This window comes from Chelonia mydas, chromosome 19, assembly GCF_015237465.2.
Source record: "Chelonia mydas isolate rCheMyd1 chromosome 19, rCheMyd1.pri.v2, whole genome shotgun sequence".
NCBI lineage: Eukaryota > Metazoa > Chordata > Testudines > Cheloniidae > Chelonia > Chelonia mydas.
Window position 1 is genome coordinate 6,336,011 of NC_051259.2, and position 20,282 is coordinate 6,356,292.

General features: G+C 43.8%; 1 protein-coding gene across 3 annotated transcripts in view; it reads right to left on the bottom strand.

Moving 5' to 3' along the window:
- SPOCD1 (SPOC domain containing 1) overlaps nt 1-19,562 on the bottom strand; it is a 33,867-nt gene extending 14,305 nt beyond the window's left edge. For 2 of the 3 annotated variants that reach the window (XM_043532377.1, XM_043532378.1), the window contains exons 1-9: nt 19,063-19,562; nt 17,970-18,786; nt 13,371-15,159; nt 9,730-9,783; nt 8,564-8,695; nt 6,882-7,004; nt 6,013-6,118; nt 2,512-2,650; nt 594-753 (exon numbers count right to left, since the gene is read on the bottom strand). In XM_043532377.1, the coding sequence (XP_043388312.1) occupies nt 594-753; nt 2,512-2,650; nt 6,013-6,118; nt 6,882-7,004; nt 8,564-8,695; nt 9,730-9,783; nt 13,371-15,159; nt 17,970-18,499 (3,033 nt within the window). In that variant the 5' untranslated portion in view covers nt 18,500-18,786; nt 19,063-19,562. The remainder of the gene's footprint in view (nt 1-593; nt 754-2,511; nt 2,651-6,012; nt 6,119-6,881; nt 7,005-8,563; nt 8,696-9,729; nt 9,784-13,370; nt 15,160-17,969; nt 18,787-19,062) is intronic. The other variant, XM_037882036.2, reaches the window with a different exon arrangement.
- Between the last annotated feature and the right edge of the window lie 720 nt (nt 19,563-20,282).

Genomic DNA, 20,282 nt, shown 5'->3' on the forward strand with positions numbered 1-20,282 from the left:
CATGCATAGCCAGTCTGCTTCCAAAGATCTCTCTCTTTCCTTCTCCCACTAAATGTATATTTCAAAGACTTTATCACAGTACTCAGACAATGAATGTTAACTCTCAGCAGGTCTGGACTGGATTGCTTGTGCCATGCCTGGAGAGCCTAGGTTTTGCAACAACATTTATGTAGGAATTTGGACATCTCCACCCATCCATCAGGTTCACAGGCCAGATACGTGTACCAATGCAGGCCTGATGTTATGTGCTATAAAGAAGATAAAGATACTCAGGTGTTTGGCGCTGACCAAATGTCTCTACACACTTACAAAGGATGACAGCTGATGAATGGTAGGCATGGCAAGTGCCACCAGTAATGAAAGATTAAGTAGTGTATTAGAACCCTGGATAAGACCCCAAATGATCACGTGTGGCCAAAGAAGGGGATGCCTGGATGTGCAATTGCATAGGCTTCCTCCATCAGTGAACAGAATGAGACTGTAACATTGGACAGTCTCTTTCTATGCTGGTTCTCTATATAGCCACAAGTTTAAAGAGATGCCCTCTTACCAAGCTAATGGAGAAAGTTAGGCAGATTTTCTCAGTCTCTTACCTTATTTTTTGGAGCTTTCAGGTTAAAGAGGAGACTGCGGTACTTGTTTTTGTATCGTTGGTCAACACAAAGAAAGAGGTTGAATATTTCCTTCTCCACATTGTTTGCTAATCTCAATATCATATCTTCATGGACATCCAGATGAGGAGACTCCTCCAACCTGGAACACAGCAAGCAAGAACCACAGATGGATGTGTCAGATCTGCCTGCTAAACGGGAGCCAATTTATAAATGTACAAGCTCTTTTCAATTAAAATCCCAAATAAATGAGCCTGAGAATCCTCCACCAAACAGGAAGCAGTCAGAAACCAGGGTCTTTTAGAAACTTAACCTTCCCAGGATCTCAAAGAGAAACCCCTTGTATTGTGAAATAGCTTGTTCCAACTGTGCTGCTATGTCAGAAAGCCTGTAGCATGTCTTGTTTATGCTCACATCACCTTCAGAGGAGTTGCCAGAAGTGGGGGGGGGGACACAGAGATGTGCTCCAGCCCACATCCTAAGGGAATGCTTCCCTGTCCCCCTACAGTAAATTGCATTTAAACTTGGGGCCCCTCCTAACTTCTGTACACTTAGCCAAGCTTCTCACTTCTTCAAATACATCGTTATAACTTGAATTCCAGCATGATTGCATCTAACCTAAGTCACAGGCGGGTAAAACATCAGGCATTTACTAGATCATATTCTGGTTTTAAACTCCATGGATAAATATAGTGCTCATAAAAGAGAAGGATAAATAGCAGTGCCTAGAGCAGGTACAGCGTGCAAGCTCAGCTCTGCAATTTTCCTGTGCAGCATCCCTGCTATTCTCCTCCTCTGGCTGGCATATACCTGTCACTCTGCCAGTGTGCCCCTGTCTTAATACCAGCAGTACTGCCTGCTATTCCAGACCTAGAATTCTTGGACCTCAGACAACGCCTGCTAAACTCAATGGGAGCCTTTCCATTGACTTCAATGAGTTTTGGACCAGACCACTTAACAAAGGCTGAGAATCATGTGATCGTTTTGTAATGTGGAGAAATAAGGACGAAGGGCCTGAGTCTCCAGTGCCTTCACCTTATGTAGGCCTTTACATCTAGGCAAAGTGACTGCAAGTGACTATGCAAGACAGTGGAGAATCAGGCCCTAGGATGAAACCCACCAGTTTCATTTCCACTTCTGACCTAATAAGGATTTGAAGCTGGCTCTCCAGTTGTTGAACTGTACTGAATTAACCTCACCACCTTGATCCAATTTTCTGTGTACTAGCAAAACCTTCTTATATGATTACCTGACAAAGGGCTAAGCCTGCCAAATGAATTAAACATGAACAGTAGCGAAGAGTGAGACAACAAATGGAGCAATCTATTGCAATAAATAATTCTGGTCTGCAAATGACTGTCAATATCATACATGACATGGAATGTTCTAGGTAAACAATAAGTTGAAACCTTTTAAAGGGCCACATTTTTAAAAAACAGCACCCTTGCTCCTAAAATCAGCAAGGGTTGATTGTGCTATAGAAGTAGCACATTCACCACAGGTGATAGGCAGACTTTCACATAACTCAACAGCTGCCCCTCTGACTGATTAAGGAATTGCACAGATGGATTCTGAAGGGAGTTCCACCCATTTTTCCACGGAGCACAACGGTGGCTGTGACGCAGGGCTCCATAGGAGTTTAAGCTGAGAAAGCTGCGGCCCTCCTTTTAAAATGGATCCATTCTCTGCCGGAAACAAGACTATTACATCTCAGAGCTGCATGTTTAAGAGATGTTCTGCTACTGCGTAACAATAATCAAATCTCCAAGGAAGTTTCCACTGCCCTGGCATTTATGAGAAACAGCATCAGACACAAGACTTTACTCAATAATTCCATGTGACTTTCATATAAGATATCCCTAGCCTTTTCCCCGCCACTATCATTCATAATCCACTTTACCTTTTCTGTAGCATCCCACGCAATGAGTCAACGACCTTAATTCGACTTTGTTCTTCGGACAGCTGCAAACTATGAACAGAAGCTGAAGCTTCTTTAGAGGCTGGTCTCCTACCCCTCCTCCTCTTTTCATTACTGTAATCTTAAAACAAAAGAGAAGTCCTAAAATCTCAGACACTCTCCCTGCGGTACTGGCAGGGGGAATCCATAAAGATTAATGCTGAAAACCCTTTGGGTGGAGAGTAGGGGGTTAAGCATTTGTTTTGACAGATTTGTGAAGCAATTTTTTGAATTTCAGCAGCCAATAAAAAGTCCAATTCTTTTTTTTTTTTAAATTGTATCTATCGAACACAATGGGAGAATTCCAGGTTTTTGTCTGAAACCACTTCCATGAATGCGGTGGCTCTGAATTTCAAATTGCTAAATAATGCCAATGTAAACAATACTGCCTTCTAGCTAGCAGCACATAATCTAATGTAAGAAGATATTTTGGCATTGAGTCTGAAAGCTATTTAGTATATGCATTTTCCACAAACGTAAAAGGATTTAGCATCATCACTTGTATAATTAAACCATATTACTTGTTAATTTTTCTTCTAATTGCTATTTATACTAAATTATTGTTTTAACTGTTTCACTTCTTGCATCTTGGCTTCCATAGCCCATCTCCACTCCTGCATCTTGGCTTCCAAAGCCTACTGATGAGATATTAAAATCAAAACAGAATGGGGTTACCCTGGAGCAGTGGTTCTCAACCTGCGGCCCGTTGGCCACTTGCAGCCCAATCAGCACACAGCTGCAGCCCATGTGACATCCACAGGGCCATACAGGTAATATTGGATGCAGCCAACAATGGTAAATAGGTTGAGAACCACTGCCCTGGAGATATTTTTCTCTTGATGTATCTGGCAAGTAAAGGCACAGGTACCAGAGGTGAAGTGGTTAATTTGGTTTACTGTTTAAACTAATGACTTTCACTCAAAGGAGAAGAGGGCTTGGTGAGAGGCAGAAAATATTCACATTCCTAAATTATAATGATGTTAAACTAAAATTCCACCCAAAAAGGAATTCCCACATTACACCCATTTAGTTCAAAGAGGGTTGTGCCAAAACACAGAATGGATTTACAGCTGAATACAGACCCTTTAATATTCCTCCATCCCTTTAAGAAAAGCCAATCTACTTATCATACAAATCATTACAACCGGGGCAGATTCTTGTAACTTATTAAACCGAGCACCAACTATATCTTGTAATAGAGTACATATTGCACTGTTAGAAATATTCTGCACTGCCACAATACTTTGTGTGTCATAAATACACTAACAAATCAAAATGCAAGGGGTGAAGGCCATGTGTCTGGAGTGAAGACTTTACCCTATTTGCGTGACAACTGAATTGACAGATTACTGCAAAGCTTTGGCCACTGGAATTAAGTTACGTCTTCCCAGCTTCGTTCTGTCCTTTGTATACATTGGAAAATCCTCCACGACATTATTTAATCTGACCAAGTAGCAGCACGGCTTTATTTTTTTAGGATTAAGGTCTAATCTATTTATAGCGAGCCAAGGCTGTGTGTGCTAGGACAACACTGATACTCATCTGCTGCCTGGGCCATACTTATAAATAAAACAATGTTCACCTACACATCAGTCAGTGTAAAAGCTAGGTCTTTCCTGCTAATGGCAGAAATGCTACGAACAAAGGTGGGACATTACAGGGACACCACATCTCCCTGTGGTAACTGCTTTCCTACTGAAGATCCAACAAAGGGAACAACTTCATTTTTGTGCTGCATGCTGATAAGACAGCAAGTGTCTGAGTCAAGTCTGCTGCCTTTATTCACAAAGGGCCTGGTTCTGCAAATCCCACTCACTTTGCACAGTCCTTATAACCTGGTAGTCACACCGAGCTCAGTGGGACTTCTGGCCTGAGTACTTCTCATTGTGAGTAAGGGCTTCACAACTAGACCCCAAACCCATTTTTATTCACATTTCCCCTGAACAGCCCATACAGCCGGAGAGCAAGCTGGGTTCTCGGCCACCTCGAGTATCATCAACACGATCAATTTCGATTGCAGAATCTTTAATATTGGAGGGAAACTGAGAGGCAGAAGGAACCCAGCTGGTTTTCAGACTCTAAGTTGAGAGTCCATCCATTAGAAAAATCATCTCTTAACTTGTAAACTGAGCACATTTGCTTTGGAACTGTGAGACTGAGAAGAAAAGCCCTCAGGGTGACCTGACAGTCATTTTTCGTGCATAATGCCACTTGAACAGTTTCATAACATTTGATGACCTTTCTCAGCATTAGCATGCTGCTAGAAGTAGAGTGATCAGTTCACACTATAAAGATCTTGCCCTTCAGGAGGGGGTGTTTTAATTCCTCTTGAAGTTCCTTCCCCGGGAACACTGCTAACAGATTCCCCTTAACTTAGAGGGGTGGCAGGACTGAAGGGGCAGAAGGCTGCTTGAACAACATACCAGTGTGTTAGCTGCAGTAGTTACATAACAGCTCTAGACACAAGTCTCAGTCTGGGAGTCACTGTACCAGCAAAGCCAGTCACCATGTGAGCATGGGCTTTGCAAGTTTCTCTATATAACTTTGGTTGATGCACCTCAGCCATGACCTGTAATAAGATCTGCTGTTCAAATACTAGGCATCTTTTTAGCATAGACTGTATCATGCCGAACTGTTTAGAAGCTAAGGGCTGTGAACAAATGCCCACCAAATTCATTTTCACTTGGCCTACAGCAGGATTTAAATCCCTAGGAGGGAAAAGACAAAGGCTGAACTGGAACCAAATAAAGTGTGGTACTCTTCCAAACTCCATCCATAACCCGAGTTCTGTCCCAGTATAATGCCCATATATAGATTGTGCAGATCTTAATAAACTGATCTGCCCTCTTATTTCTTGGATGTGCTGATCAATGTGAACTAGTCAAGAATCTTGACATTTAGAATATCATTATAATGCTTCAGGTTCAATACCTCCTTGAGAAGATTAGGGGCAGTTCTCATCTCTCAGACCTATTGTTTCGTGATGTCTGTACACTCATAGAACGATACCACTGAATTGATTTACATTCAGTTCACATTCTAAAGGTTCACTTTTCAACCACAAGGGCTAGAGACTTAATTACTTTCTTAATTACTTGAATTTTGTGAAGGCCAGCTTCCAAGAAAAAGTAATGGTGAGTCAAGATGCCATAAACTGGCCCAATTCAACCCCTGAGAAAAGCTAATGCTTCACCATCTGTATTACCTTGCCTCCATAAGAGAGGTTACACCGCTAGATCCTTTCTGTATCAGCTGTCCTTGTGAAGAGGGAACTGTCATATGAAAGAAACTCCTCTAGGCAAATTTCCACTTCAGAAAACTTAGGGTGATCTGACACAGCACATAATACAATGAAGAACATGAACATACACAGCTAACAATAGTGAGAATAAGATGACTCAGTTTCTAGCCACCTGTCCTTGGTTTCAGTGTTTAACAACTTACGTGAGTTCAAAGGCTTTTGCCAAAGCACATGTGCTGCATATGGTTTCAGGAGCTGCTTCATTTCTTTTTTATACAGTGTTGGATGGTAATCGCTGTCTTTAATTTCCTGGTGGTGCATCAATCATAATAAAGATTAAAGGAAGAGGGAGGAAAAATCGGATGAAAAGAGAATGGAATATGGAAGAACTCATGCAGACAATCAACCTTGCTAGCACAAAATTCAGTGACACCATATACTAAATACCCACCTGCAGATAGCTTTGGGAATGGAATTAGTCACTGCTTTCAAGTCTTACACTGCTCAGACCTTTGCTTATAATATCTTGAGAGCTTGTGTTTAGTTTCAGGCTATTACTGCTTGTTTTATGGCTTCTCTGCTACTGAAAATAATTTCTACTTCCCATTAATACCTCTCAAATATCTGAACAGTGGAATAATATCCTCATTTTATAGACACCTGTCCACTATCAAGACCAGTTCAAGCAGACCTGCGATTGCATGTGTAGCAATTCAGCTGGGTGCCCTGGCAACAAGACCCGAGAGTCAATGTAAAATCATCTCCTCTCTTGTCTACCTGCTCCTGAGGCTGCAATTAGGGGAAATTCCACAGTCCACCAGAAACTGGACAAAAATCACCTCATTTCACACAGTCCACTGAACATCCAAGAGGTGGTAACAGTTTTGGTTTACTAGGGCAGATTCAGACTCATGATCTTGCTGTAAAAGGCCTATAGCCCATTACCAGTCCTCTACCCATGCTTTATTTTAAATTTCCCTCTTGAAAAGCACAGTAATCCCACCCTTCTTGCTGCTCCACATTTTCTTCTCCACTGTGTTATGTCAGGATGGCACATGGAGAGATGAAATACCTGAGTAACCTGGAAATCAGCATATACGTCATCTGATAAATCCTCCAATTCCTCCACTCTCCGCATCTTACATGGCTTACAAGCCTTGCTGCTGGAGACTCCCAGGACTGGCCTAGACATTTTCTGAAGGAGGAAAACATTGCCAGTGACAAAGACATTTTCAAAACAGAGTGTGCGCTTTAAATTGAAGTAACAGAAACATTCTCCATCTCCTAGTCCTCCACACCCCTGTTGCAACCACAAGGATCTATCCAATTTTCCTACTCCATTGTTACTTCACTGAATTGTGATCACTAGTCTTTAGGCTAGAGGAACAACTGCTAAACAGTACGAGGCTTCTCTCCCTTCAGAACCTAGGCACATTGGTGGCCCAGCACGGAGAGCAGCAGGGGCTGGGAACTGCCCAGGTGTCCCACAAAATAACTCAGGGCACAAATCGCTAGCCCCTAGTCACACTTCTTCACTCAGCATGTAATTAGACTGTGGACTCATTGCCACAGGATACTGTTGAGATCAAGAAATTAGTAAGATTGAAGAGGAGACTAGATGTTTGTATGGATAATAAAAATACCCAGGGTTATAACAGTTAATGCAACAAAAGAATTTGGCTAGGGGAATAAACCTTATGCATCATAGTTTAAATTAGGGCTGTTGATTAATCACAGTTAATTCACGCGATTAACTCAAAAAAATGAATTGTGATTTAAAAAAATTTATCGCAATAAATTGCAGTTTTAATTGCACTGTTAAACAACAGAATACCAATTGAAATGTATTAAATATTTTGGATGTTTTCTACATTTTCATATATATTGTATTCTGTGTTGTAACTGAAATCAAAGTGTATATTATTTTTTATTACAAGTATTTGCACTGTAAAATGATAAACAAAAGAAATAGCATTTTTCAGTTCACCTCATACAAGTACTGTAGTGCAATCTCTTTGTTGTGAAAGTGCAAATTACAAATGTAAATTTTTTTTGTTGTTACATAACTGCACTCAAAACCAAAACAATGTAAAACTTCAGAGGCTACAAGTCCACTCAGTCCTGCTTCTTGTTCAGCCAATCTTAACTGATAATCAGTCTCTTTCCTTCATCCTCACTTCAACAGTGGCTTCCCAATATCAGTCTCTCACCGGGGGGGGGCGGGGAGTGACCACCTGCTCTCCCTAGTGACTCCTTGGCAAGAGGCTGCTTATGCACGAGAAAATTAACTACTGCTATTCCTCTCTGGAAAGACTTTTTCCTAGAACATACTGGAGATTACAAATTGACTCCCGACTCTTTATCTCCTGAGATTATCTGCAAGGGTACCAATGTGGTGTCAATTTTTGTCATGTGGACTTCTGTCTGCTGGGAAATGGATAGTTACCATCAACTTTTGCCACACAAGTCAAGAAACACTCAGGAAATTAATGACTTCTGGTCACTAACAACCTGGTCAGAATTCAAAGCCCTGGCTGGGTCGATTTAGTTGAGGCTGGTCCTGCTTTGAGCACGGGGTTGGACTAGATGACCTCCTGAGGTCTCTTCCAACACTAATCTGCTATGATTCCTTTTGCCATCTATACTTCACGTTCAAGTTTCCTTCTAAAAAAATCACAATCTTGCCTAATTGCTGCTCTCCATTTCATTGGGCTACTTTTTCGGGGGGTCGGGGGGAGGGGTGAGGTAAAATACCTTAGGGGGCTGGCAACAAACACATGTCTCATCATCTGAAGAATCCTCCAATTCTACCAGTCTCTGCAGTCTCCTTGGCTTACAGGCCTTGCTAGGGACTCCAAGGAGTCCAACTACTGGCCCAGACATTTTCTGGAGGAGAAAGCAAAACATTTTAAAACAGAAAAAATAGCTGTAAAATAAGTCCTTGAGAGAACCTTCCTTCTGCCACAATAGGACCTCTACGTTCCTTCTGGAACCTCAAGGCATCCATCCAGTTTTTCAACATTGACATATTCCTGGATTGTCACTATCCTTTTAGCCAACAAGTGCTGGATAGGATTCCCTGACAAAGCAGCTTTTGAACTGGCCAGAGTGGTGGTTGTTGAACAGAAAGAATACCTTGATCTCTTCAGGACCTGAGCATGTTGCATCCACAACACTCCCAGCTCCTGACAGTGCAAGGGTGTAAGCAACAAGTCTCCCAAACATCAGTATAGTTCACACACAACTAGGTAATAAGCCAGTTGAAGGGCACCTTTTTAACCCAACCGAACAAAGGAAATGAGCAATGATAACTAGTCTACACTGTCTTCACTTCCCCACAGTCATATCCTCTCCTGATACTTTCTACATACTTAGATCACTGGATAGAGAATTGCAATGCAGGAAAGAAAACTGCCCTATCCTTTGCCCAGATGAAGTTGCATTGTTCTGTTTCCCCACAGATACACTCTTGATCAGGTCTTCCTTAAACCTGCCGAAGCAAGAAATGACCATTGACTAACCCAGTAGCAGCATAAACAAGAGAAGTGGGAACAACGGGTTAGTTGCTGCTGTATCTATTTATTCCTCGACTGATCAGCAAAAGTTTCTGCAGATTGAGAAGAACTATTCCCCTCATTCCACTATTCCCCTCATCTTCAAAAGGGGAAGGTAGAGGGATTCACCTCCCACAGATTGCCTGCTGGTGATTTCTATTCATTCCCAACTGCATCCACCAAGCTAAGGTGATGGCTATGGAACTGCAACCTGAGGACAACGGGGGACAAAGAAGAATCTGGGAGGTCCAAATTCCCATTTGAAACTAGGCCTAAAGATTCACTCTTCACCATCGTCTTCTACGCCTGAGTAACATAACACAAAGGAGAAAAAAACAACAGAAGAAAGGAAAACATAAAACATACGTAATACACAATTTGCACACCATGTGACTGATGAACCAAAGGGCCCTCTTCCTCCTTGGACAGAAAGAGAACAGAGAGATTATAATCGGTATTTTAATATACTCTAATTTGTTGTTCGTTGTCTCATCCTATAAACCAATCTCTTGCTGAATACTTAAATAATATTTCAGGCATAAAACTCTAGACATAAAATCACACAGCCCAGCTCAGATGAGAGGTGCTGTGGGTAGTAAAGGATATTCTAGATTATAGCAAAAGCAATCCTGAAACCGATTCACTAAGATTTATCTTTCAGCAACGAGATTGAGGTGTCATTTTTTCTATATGTGCCATTACAGTATAAAACGTTTCATCAAAGCTGTGTGCAGTTTTTCAACAATATGGAACCCACTGTATTTCAAGCGCACTGACACCTATTGGGGTAGGAAGAACCAATCTACTGCTACACTGTTGGCCCAATCACCTTTGTCTTGCTCCAGGAGAGCATTTCTGCCTTTAATCTAAATTAGTATTCCCTGGACCTCTTTCCTCTGCTAACCCCCGAACATGTCCCAGCATGACTGAGAGCCATAAATATGCCCCTTGCTTTTAACTTCTTAACCTTGCCAGACCCCTATTTAATCCTACCACGCACACTGAAATAGTCCCATTCATGTTGGTGCTTGCACACTTATCCCTGTACACTGGCACGTCACACTGGCTGCTATAGGAATGGGTTGTTTTGGGGAGGCAAGACTTCTTATCAGACTTTTTATTAATCCAAAACCTGAATGAAGTTCATTTCCCCCCAAACTGACGCAAAGTGCCACGAAGCTGTCTCTGATCCTGCTGAAGCTAAGATAACATTTGCAGACTGGCCACGCAAGCGGTCTCAAAGCAGCATTTTCTGCTTGCACTGCACTAAGGCCACGTCTACACTACAGGAGCGACAACAGCAGGGCTACAGCACCATGGCTGTGCTGCTCTAACCCCATAGCATAGACACAGACTACAGCGACAGAAGGGATTTTGCCATTGCTGTAGAAACTCCACCGCCCCAAGCATCAGTCAACCTGGCTGCATCGACACTGAGGTTAGGTTGGCATAGCAACAGATTTTTCACACCCCTGAGCAGCGTAGCTATGTTGACTTAAGTTTGAAGTATAGACCAGACCTAAGTTAGGGATGTTTTTTGAATTTCCAGTAACTACCTACACCCTAGGGTAGTGTTTCTCAACCTTTTTCATACCTGGGACTGGCTTGCTGCCTTCCTAAACTGTGTCAGGGAGACCTCAGGGACCAGCACCAGTCCACAGATCAGTAGTTGAGAAACACTGCCCTAGGGCACAGCCTAGAGTACACCACAAACGTTTGTATCCTGGAACAAATATTTAGGAAGTGTCCAGACTAGCTTTTACAAACATGTTAACCAACAATCAATGAAGTCAAGGTAAAAAATTCTAGTGTTGACAAGAACTCTCAGGAACTAATTCTGCAGCATGCTGAGGACCGTCCTATGAGGTGCTGAGCCCCATCATCGACGAGCGTTGAGGGGATTCAGCACCTCCCAAGGAGGTGTTCAGCACTTTGTATGATTAGGCCCTCAAGCTGAACATCAGAAATGCAGAGCACCAGGTTTTATGAGTCACTTCCAAGAACGTGAGAAAACTGTGTAGGAAACGGTTAAACATTGCAGGGGGGTTTTAATTTAGAGGAATATTGTCAGGACCACTACGTACTTGGGGCCAAATTCTCCTTTCACCAAATAAACACATAATTCATCAGATTAACTTTTCATCACAAGCTTTACACAATGAAACACTTTTCAACTTATTCTGCAGCTTGAAAATGATGGTGTAACATATGTGAAACTCTGAAGATCTATCGTTGTAATATAGTATAGTTTATTATTTGTATTAATATGAGCACACAGAATATGCACAATGCAGGAAAACAGAAGACCCAAGGTCAATTCTGGAATAAGTTTTCCCTGACTCTGGTCTGTAAAAGACCGATGATTTCAATGGAAGTAAGGTGCAGATAAAGCTACGCTGAGCAGCTTGATAACAGCAATCAAACAAAAGAGCCAGGTGTCCATAGACTAGAGATAAAAGAATCATGCTGTAATTGCAACCACTTGGAAAATAAACAGGAAGAATTACAAGAATGAAAATCCCCACCTTATTCCATCTGAGAAAGATCTGCTTTGGAGAATATTCAGGCAGAGTCCATCCCAGAAAAACAAGCAGTGAGAACATCATAAAAATACCTTACATTTCATCCTAAAGATCTATACAACCTATATACAGAGGATTCAAATCAACTGCCACAGAAATGCCATCACCTCCTGAGGTGGACCACAGCAGCTGTCTACCTAGGCACAGGACAACAGTCTAACATAAGAAAATAAGAAGACTATAGCCAAATGAAACTGCCGAGGAAATTTTAGGAAGTCAAAATATAATTATCCTAACTGGAATATGAAAACACCAGGGCTAACAGACCTATTCTTTCCATATATATCTTAAGAACACAAGTAGTCAGGACACTAATTTTGTATCTCAACCAAAGGATGGCATCTTTACCAGCCAAACTACCCCTACCTATGCTGGTGCATTGGTCCCGTATTGATTCAGCAAGAACAGTGCCACCCACTGAATCACTAACACCACTTCCTGTAACACCAGCTAAGGATGACAGCAGTGCCTGTCTCAACCATTTTAGCGGGTCCCTGCATAAATGTGAGAAACAACAAACGCATCCTTGGTGTAATTCCCCTGATATAAATGGAGTAACGTAACAGGTGAATTTGGACCCATATTTTTAAATATCTTGACTCTAGCTGAGTGACTGGTTTTAAATTGACATACTTCAATAATATTAACATTTCAAAGTGCCTATTTAGACTTTGAAATTACCATCAGCAAAGGATGCAGATCACCTCTTTCTTTAGCATTGGTATTGTTTCCTGGAGAAAATTTTCTACTGAGGCCTGTAAGCCAGTCATGACCTCTGGAGTTCTACAGCATGGTTACCTTCATCTTTATTGTAACTGATGCAGCTACACAGACTTCAGGTCCCAGCACACAATACTTCAACTAGAGCAGAGCAAAAAGCTGCTCCAATCATGATGCAGGATTACAGAGTAGGACACGTGGTCTTTGCAGGATGTCCCAGGGTGGATAGGTTTTCACTGCTGTTAGCCCAGGCTCTTACCCAGATGTTGCCCCTAGGGACCCCTCTTCCCATTCACATAGAGTGGCTCAGCTTACTGCAGCACAAAGAATCATGGGATCAGGGGCGGCTGTACCAATTTTGCTGCCCCAAGCAGTCGCTGCCGAATTGCTGCCGCCGAATTGCCGCCGTGGGACACGGACTGCCGCCCCAAGCACCTGCTTGGAAAGCTGGTGCCTGGAGCCGGCCCTGCATGGGATGGCCCCAGAAGTCCTGGCAACACACATGCAGCACCAGCGAGGACACAGTAACTTGGGTCTGGCTTTGCAGTATGGCTGTTCAGACCCAGGCTAAGCCAACCTGGGGGCCAGTCATTCAGGCTAATTCTGCAGTGAAGACATACCCTAAATTAAAGCCAAGTCTGAAATCTGCTCTCTTTTATGCATATATTCATGATCCTGATCCCTAAAACCAGTATTTGTACATACCCCTGTGAGACAGGTTTCTTTGGCTGAATCCGGAGCCACTTTTTTTTCTACACAACTAATTTGTCCATCTCTGTCTGATTCAAGACAACGAGGAGCTGTGCTTTTTTTAATACCATTTTGCTTGATTTTGTTTATGTCATCGGAGCGAGAATGACTTTCTGCCTTGTGTCTCTCTGACACTGGAACCTCCATGCTTTGTGACTGCACGGTGACCTTACTAGGATTCAAATCCTCTCCTCTAGTCTCCTGTTGCACAGCCTTATTTTGTCCATCAGCGACATTCGTAACGTCTACATTATCTAAGTCCTCCGCAATTTCCATCAGAAACCAAGAACTATCATCACTTTCATTATTGGATTTGAAGTTTCCTTGGTTTAAGGATTTCTGTTCATCCACATTGAACTGTCCCTGGGAAACTTCTTCAGCTGATTCCTCTAAGAAATACTGAACCAAACTTTCCACTCTGGGCATGTGATTCTTCATTGCACTAAGAAGCTCACCCTTCTGATTAGCCTCAAACTTTTCCACAACAAGTGGTGAAATGCAGCTGGGTTCACAGACTGTGACGTGTATGTGTTCACTACTATCACTCTCATCAGGCAGGAGAGATCTATTACGGGACTTTCCTTCACCAAACACATTTTCTGTCTTGCTGACTGACAAATATGTGGAGGTACCTTCTACTGGAATTCCTTGAAGATCCTCAGTCGGCATAGTGTTCCCAGGTGCCAGAATAATCCTGCTGGACTGACTAATATTACTGGTAAAAAGTCTTCTTGAAAGTCTAGAATTAAATCCTTTTCTATTTGGATTCATCACTAAATAGCGATAAGATATTTCTTCCCTTCCTAATTGCTTAACTGGATTGTTCCAGAGTTTCCTAAACTTTGCAACAGGTGTTATTACTTCTCTATTTTTTTCCTTCTGTACCTCGGGAGTCATGTTGGACAGAGGGCAAGAATCTGACTGTAACCTCTTTGCCCTTGAGCTTTCCTCTTCCACATTAGAGAGATTTATGGCAGAACTCTTATACTCTTTTTCCACAAGAGACAGCCTAGAGAAAATGCCCTCCTCAATCATATCTGAAAGATCTGGAGAGTCCATTTGAGTAAATGACCCTTCTCCTTGGGTTTCTTCAGAGTTATGGTGAATCTTTGTATCCATACTATTTGGTCCTCTTGAAGTGACTACTTCTTCAGGACTTTTGATCTCTTTCTTTTCTGTGTTGTTCAATTTCTCATTTTCCAACAGTGCCTTAATGTTTTGGATTTTTATGATTTTATTTTGGTTTTTAACATTGTTGTTATCTAAAACATCATGTAAAGGAACTTCCAGAAGGTCAGAAAAACTGGCCTGCCTCTCATTTTGCATTTTTAGTGACTCTGTTTCAATATCTAAGCTTATTAAAGAATCTTCGCATTTTTCTTTTAACTCATCCCTGAGGTCTTTCAAGACTACAGAACAGGGTTTAATTAGAATTGTTCTGCTTCCCGTCTTGTCATTGTCACAATTTTGCTTAGGACTTTCAGAAGGCCCACCAGACACAATCAGCTTTTCTTTAAAATCTGTTTCCTTTGCTTTTATTTCTCTGACATAAGGGCTTCTGCTGTAAGATGAACCCTCTCCAGATACTCTGACTTCACTTTCTGACGACACCTTGTACTGGTTAACCACATTCAGAGTAACTGCGGACTGTTCACTCTGCTCTTCATTTGAAACACGGTCACTGGCATGTGTTTCTCCCACTCTCTTGCCTGTAACTTGCTCATTGCAAGCTGTGAGGTGAAAGCTGTGAGGTGAAACAAGAAAATAATGCTTTCATTTTGTGAGGGCAACTCAGGAATACCAGTGTTACAATCAAAGTTAACAGTTAAAGAGACACTGTCCAACCCTCATCACCATTGTATCTTAAAGGGGTGGTGGAAGTTCCCGAGTTACTATAGGATCTACAAGACTTCTCATCTAACTTTAGTGGGACTGAAAATGCTCTAGCACCTTGCAGAGTCACACACTAAGAATCTTAAGTACCCAGGCCAGTTTTCAAGCCTCATTACCATCTCTCTCCACTGACCCTCATTTGAAGAGACATTCCTTGTTTAGACCCAAATTTGCCTCCATCCCACAAAGACCTTATGATATCTCTTTCAATACTGTAAATTACTGATATCAGAACTGTTGCATAATAAAATGGAGGTTGTCTATGCTAAAGAAATTAATACCGCATGGTTTCTTGGTTCTTATACTATTTGTATTATCCCCCATTTTGGGTCTGTATCTCGTACTGTGTCCCACGTTTAATCTCAGCAGGTTAAAAAGCATACTGGTTGTATTGCTGCCATGAAACGATGTAGTGGAAGTCCTGTGACAGTGCGGCAGCTTTGACATGAGTTTTACAGGGTCAGCAGAAGCACGTGAAAAGAGAGAACATCCATTTCTAAGGCTAGGTCTTCACTAGCAATGCTATAGCGCTTCAGTGTAGACATTTACTCCAGTGATAGGAGGAATTCTCCCATCACTGTAGTTAACCCATCTCCCCGAGAGGTGGTACCTAGGTCAATGGAAGAATTCTGCTGTTGACCTTGTACTGTCTACACAAGGGGCTAGGTCAGCTTAACAACATCACTCAGGGTTGTGGATTTTCATACTCATGAGCAACGTAGCTGGGTTAGACTAACTTTTTAGTACAGAATTGGCCTAAGGCACTGAGACACTCAAAACACACAAAGTGTCCCCCTATTGGCTGATATTCACAAAGCATGCAGTGCATTACTGGACTCGTTGCCATCTAAAGAGCCATATGCTACCTGATTTCAGGTGCACACAGCTCTGCCATATCAATGGAAATTAAATGGGGATGTGGTGTATGGCTCTAAATGAGCACCTAGCACTTCATGATGATAAATAATTAACTGGATTTACAAATACTACCATTAATTATTCATTATAATTTTTATTTCCCATCCTGATTGTTTAACCATTTAAAAAGGAAATATTAAACAGTCAGTTGACCCCAGCATGGAATTCAGTAGCCATGGGCTTGGGCCTGCTCTAGCCTTCTCTCAGAGCCCCATTTTCCACAGCAGTCCCCTCAGAGTTCATCAGAATGAGGGGCCTCAAAGGGCACCTATGCTCTTCTGCCCTGCCCCATTCTGTGGTCACAAGACCCCAGGGCAACACAGTACTCCACTCCAATGAGTTGTTGTGAAGGCCAAGACTATAACAGGGTTCAAAAAAGAAACAGATAAATTCATGGAGGACAGATCCATCAATGGCTATTAGCCAGGATGGGCAGGGATGGTGTCCCTAGCCTCTGTTTTCCAGAAGCCGGGAATGGACAACGGGGGGATGGATCACTGGATGATTATCTGTTTTGTTCATTCCCTCTGAAGCACTTGGCATTGGCCACTATCAGAAGACAGGATACTGGGCTAGACGGGCCTTTGGTCTGACTAGGGTGACCATATTTCCCCAAGGGAAAACGGGATACCGTGTGGGACTAGCCCGAGCCCTCCCCACATCCCATGCCTGTGGTGCTGGCCCAAGCAGCTAGCCCGAGCCTTGCCCCACTCTTCCTCCCATGCCAGGCTGGGGCTGGCATCGCCACTCGCCCAAGCTCTGCCTCCCCCCGACCACGGGGCTGGCATTGTTCTTCCACACCTCACTTTTTTGACAAAAGTGGGCATTTGTCCTGTTTGCTCTTGCAAACTCACCAAGATGGCAAGAGCAAATGGGACAAATGCCCACTTTTTCCAAAAAAGTCGGGACGGCCAGGATAGGGCTTAAAAAAGGGACTGTTCCAGCCAAAACTGGATGTATGGTCATCCTGGGTCTGACCCAGTATGGCCGTTCTTACGTTCTTAAAGACAGGCTCATCACAGAGCTTCATGCTACTATGTAAAATCTCTTTCCCCTCATTCCCACATCACTTACAAATGGCAGCTATAAATAACAGGAAGTGCAGATAAGACTCCACAGACCCTGTTCAACCTGCCTCTTTCAGGTGCTCAGAGGACAAAAAGAACAGCAACTCTGGCTCCATACCACCCCCAAACATGTGACACAACTGAGCCTCAGAACAGGCAGGAACTTTAGACAGGAACAAGGTAAACTTCACACCCTGCATGAGACCTATAAAGGGAATCCTCTTCCCCAAGGGCTCACTATGATTCCATGTGCCATAAACTGCCCTGTGCCTATCATCTACAAAGGGTGCTGGTTTGATAGTTGTAGATCTGGCACAGTGGGACACAGAAATGGGGTCTGACAAGTACTGGAAGAAACTGGTTGGGGGTTTGTTACTGTGTGTGACGGTTTTGGAAACTGGGGAGTCTGGCTAGTCAGCCTCTCAGGTAGATTCAGTAGGATTTAGCAGATGGAAGGGGAGTTTAGTTAGGGGTTTTCACAACTGGTGGGGGCTGGTTGGGAGCTTGTCTGGAGGGCTGTATAAGAGATTAGCGGTTTAAGGGAGATCTGTTTGGGGTGGGTAAGGAAGTTTTTGCAGTGGGGGGAATCCTAAACTTTTCTGTTAATGAACGTCCTCCTTTTTCCTTCATGTTCTCAAGAGCCATAAAGGGTAAAGGGCAAAAATCACACGGTAACCTGAACAACTCTTTCTCCTCTTTCAGATCAGGAAAGATGGGCAACTTGGAGTGAGTTCCCTGGTCCCAGGAGTTTGAAAGATTTCCTGAAAAGTCCATTTGACTTAACAATTCTTTCAGTTTGGTTCCTTCATTATTAAGATGAAACTCTGTTTTGACAGCATTCAAAACAGTCAGTCTCGCTCCCTGTAACGTTACTGATTCTTCTGGACTTTGGACTTTCAAACGGCTTTTCATGCTATGTAACTTCTCATTTTGCCCCAATGCCTCAAGGTCTGGGATTTGTAGAGTGCTACTGAGTCCTTTAATACAATTTTCATCCAAATCGTCACCAGTATCAAAGCATGTTTCACTTTGGACAGTTCTGCTTCCTTTATTGTTATCATCATCGTTGACACCATTTATTTTAGGAATTTCAAAAGCCTCACCAGCCACAACAGTCCTTTTCTTAAACACTTCTTCTTCTGGATTTATGTCTCTGTCAGGGCCCCCAGTGCCAAGGGAACCTGCTTCCGTGTTTGATGTTTCCATGTTTTCACTGTCCACATTCAGACAAAAGTTTGTTCACCATGAAACCTCTGGTTCTCCATTAGGATTAATGGACTGTTTGAGGCTCTCCTCCTCTTCTTTTATTTATTTATTTATTTATTTGCTGCCAACTGATGAATCAGTTGATGGACACACAGCTCTCTTCAGTTTAACTCTCTTCAGGATGGAGGTACTTCTGGTTTCACTTCATTCCTCAAGTAACTGCAACAGAAATGCTTTTCAAAACTCCTGCAGAACAGACTTGTTCCCCACAGCACTTACAGAGACAACTGTTGAAAAACAAAACAGAATCATGGTAACTTGTAAAAAAATCATTATTCTCTGTGGACAACATAAGCACAATGGCCACATTCAAAGTTAACAGCTGCTCCTGCATAACTTTTTCTGTCGAGTTCTCCTGTTCCTTAGCTTATCCCCCAACCTCTGCCAGCTCAACATCTCCTATCACTTCTGCTAATTTCTCCCACATTGTCCCCTGTATCTGAAATCTCAGACTTGTCTATATGGCGAGTTTGTGTGCAGCAGCTTGCCATGCACTAACTCACCATGTGGACCCGGCCACTGCACACTAAAGGTTCTGTAGTGCATTTTGACACACTCACGGCTCCTCAAGGCTCTCCTCCTTCACAACAGACTAAATTTTCTAACTTGAGTTCCCCATTGGAGCTGTGGGATCCCCAAACCTCTGAAAATCAGACTACTTGTGTAGGTGGCTCAGTGTGGATTTAGATGCTTAACGTTAGGCACATAACTGTGAAAACGTGGCCTTAGTTCTCCCGTACAAACTTCCTCCCGGGCCCTTTTCCCCACATTATTCTTTCACATGATTATATAAAAGAAATAACAAGATATCTGTTTTCTTTCTGAAGTGCACCACACCCCCACGCAGTTTTGCGCAACCTCATACACACCAGCGCTCCCTCCTGCACGCCCAGTCGTGCTTCTGACGGCCTGTGCACGTTCATGCTGTGTGTCTGCACACGTGTGCTCAATCTTATCCGCCCACGGGTGCCCCGCACCCCCCATGTGAGAGTGCACGTGCATGCGCCACACACAGGCAGGCACGGTCCCACGCACGCCCACGCACACACAACATGCCCCAAGCACCACAGTGATGCTGTACATCTACAGTGCGATAATTATAGCACAGGGATCCCTCCCTTGGGCACTAACAGGGCCTCAGCCCCACGCCCTGGGGAGTCCGGCAAGGGGGGGGGGCACAGACCGGAGGGAGGGGCACTGGGACCCCGCCCCACACCCCGAGGGGAGGGGCCGACGGACCCCCGTGGGGAAGGGCACAAGGACCCCGCTCCCACGCAGGGTCCCGTAGCCCCGGGGGGGGGGGGCTCCCGGCGCCCCGCCCACTTCTCCCTTCCCCCACTCACTGGCGGGGCCTCGCGCCCGCGTCCCGCTGGTGCCTTCGGGCCCGTGCCGCGCACGCACCACGTGACAGGGCACGAGCGCCCGGGCGGCCGTTTGGCGGAAGGCGATCACGTGGCTGAGGTGAGGCCCGCGCCGAGTCCGAGTTCACACCTGCGGCACGTGACCCCCGACGGGGGCGCTCCCGCTGCGCGTGAGCCGGGGAAGGCGGGGCTTTCTGGGAACGCGGGGGGGGGGGGTCGGTTGGAGAGCTAGAGCTGGGGGGCTGGTTGGGCGGCTTCAGGGGGTTACAGCCCGGAGGAGCTGGTTGAGGGTTTCAGGGGGTTATAGCCGGGGGGGGGGCGGTTGGGCGGCTTCAGGGGGTTACAGCCGGCGGGGGGGTCTG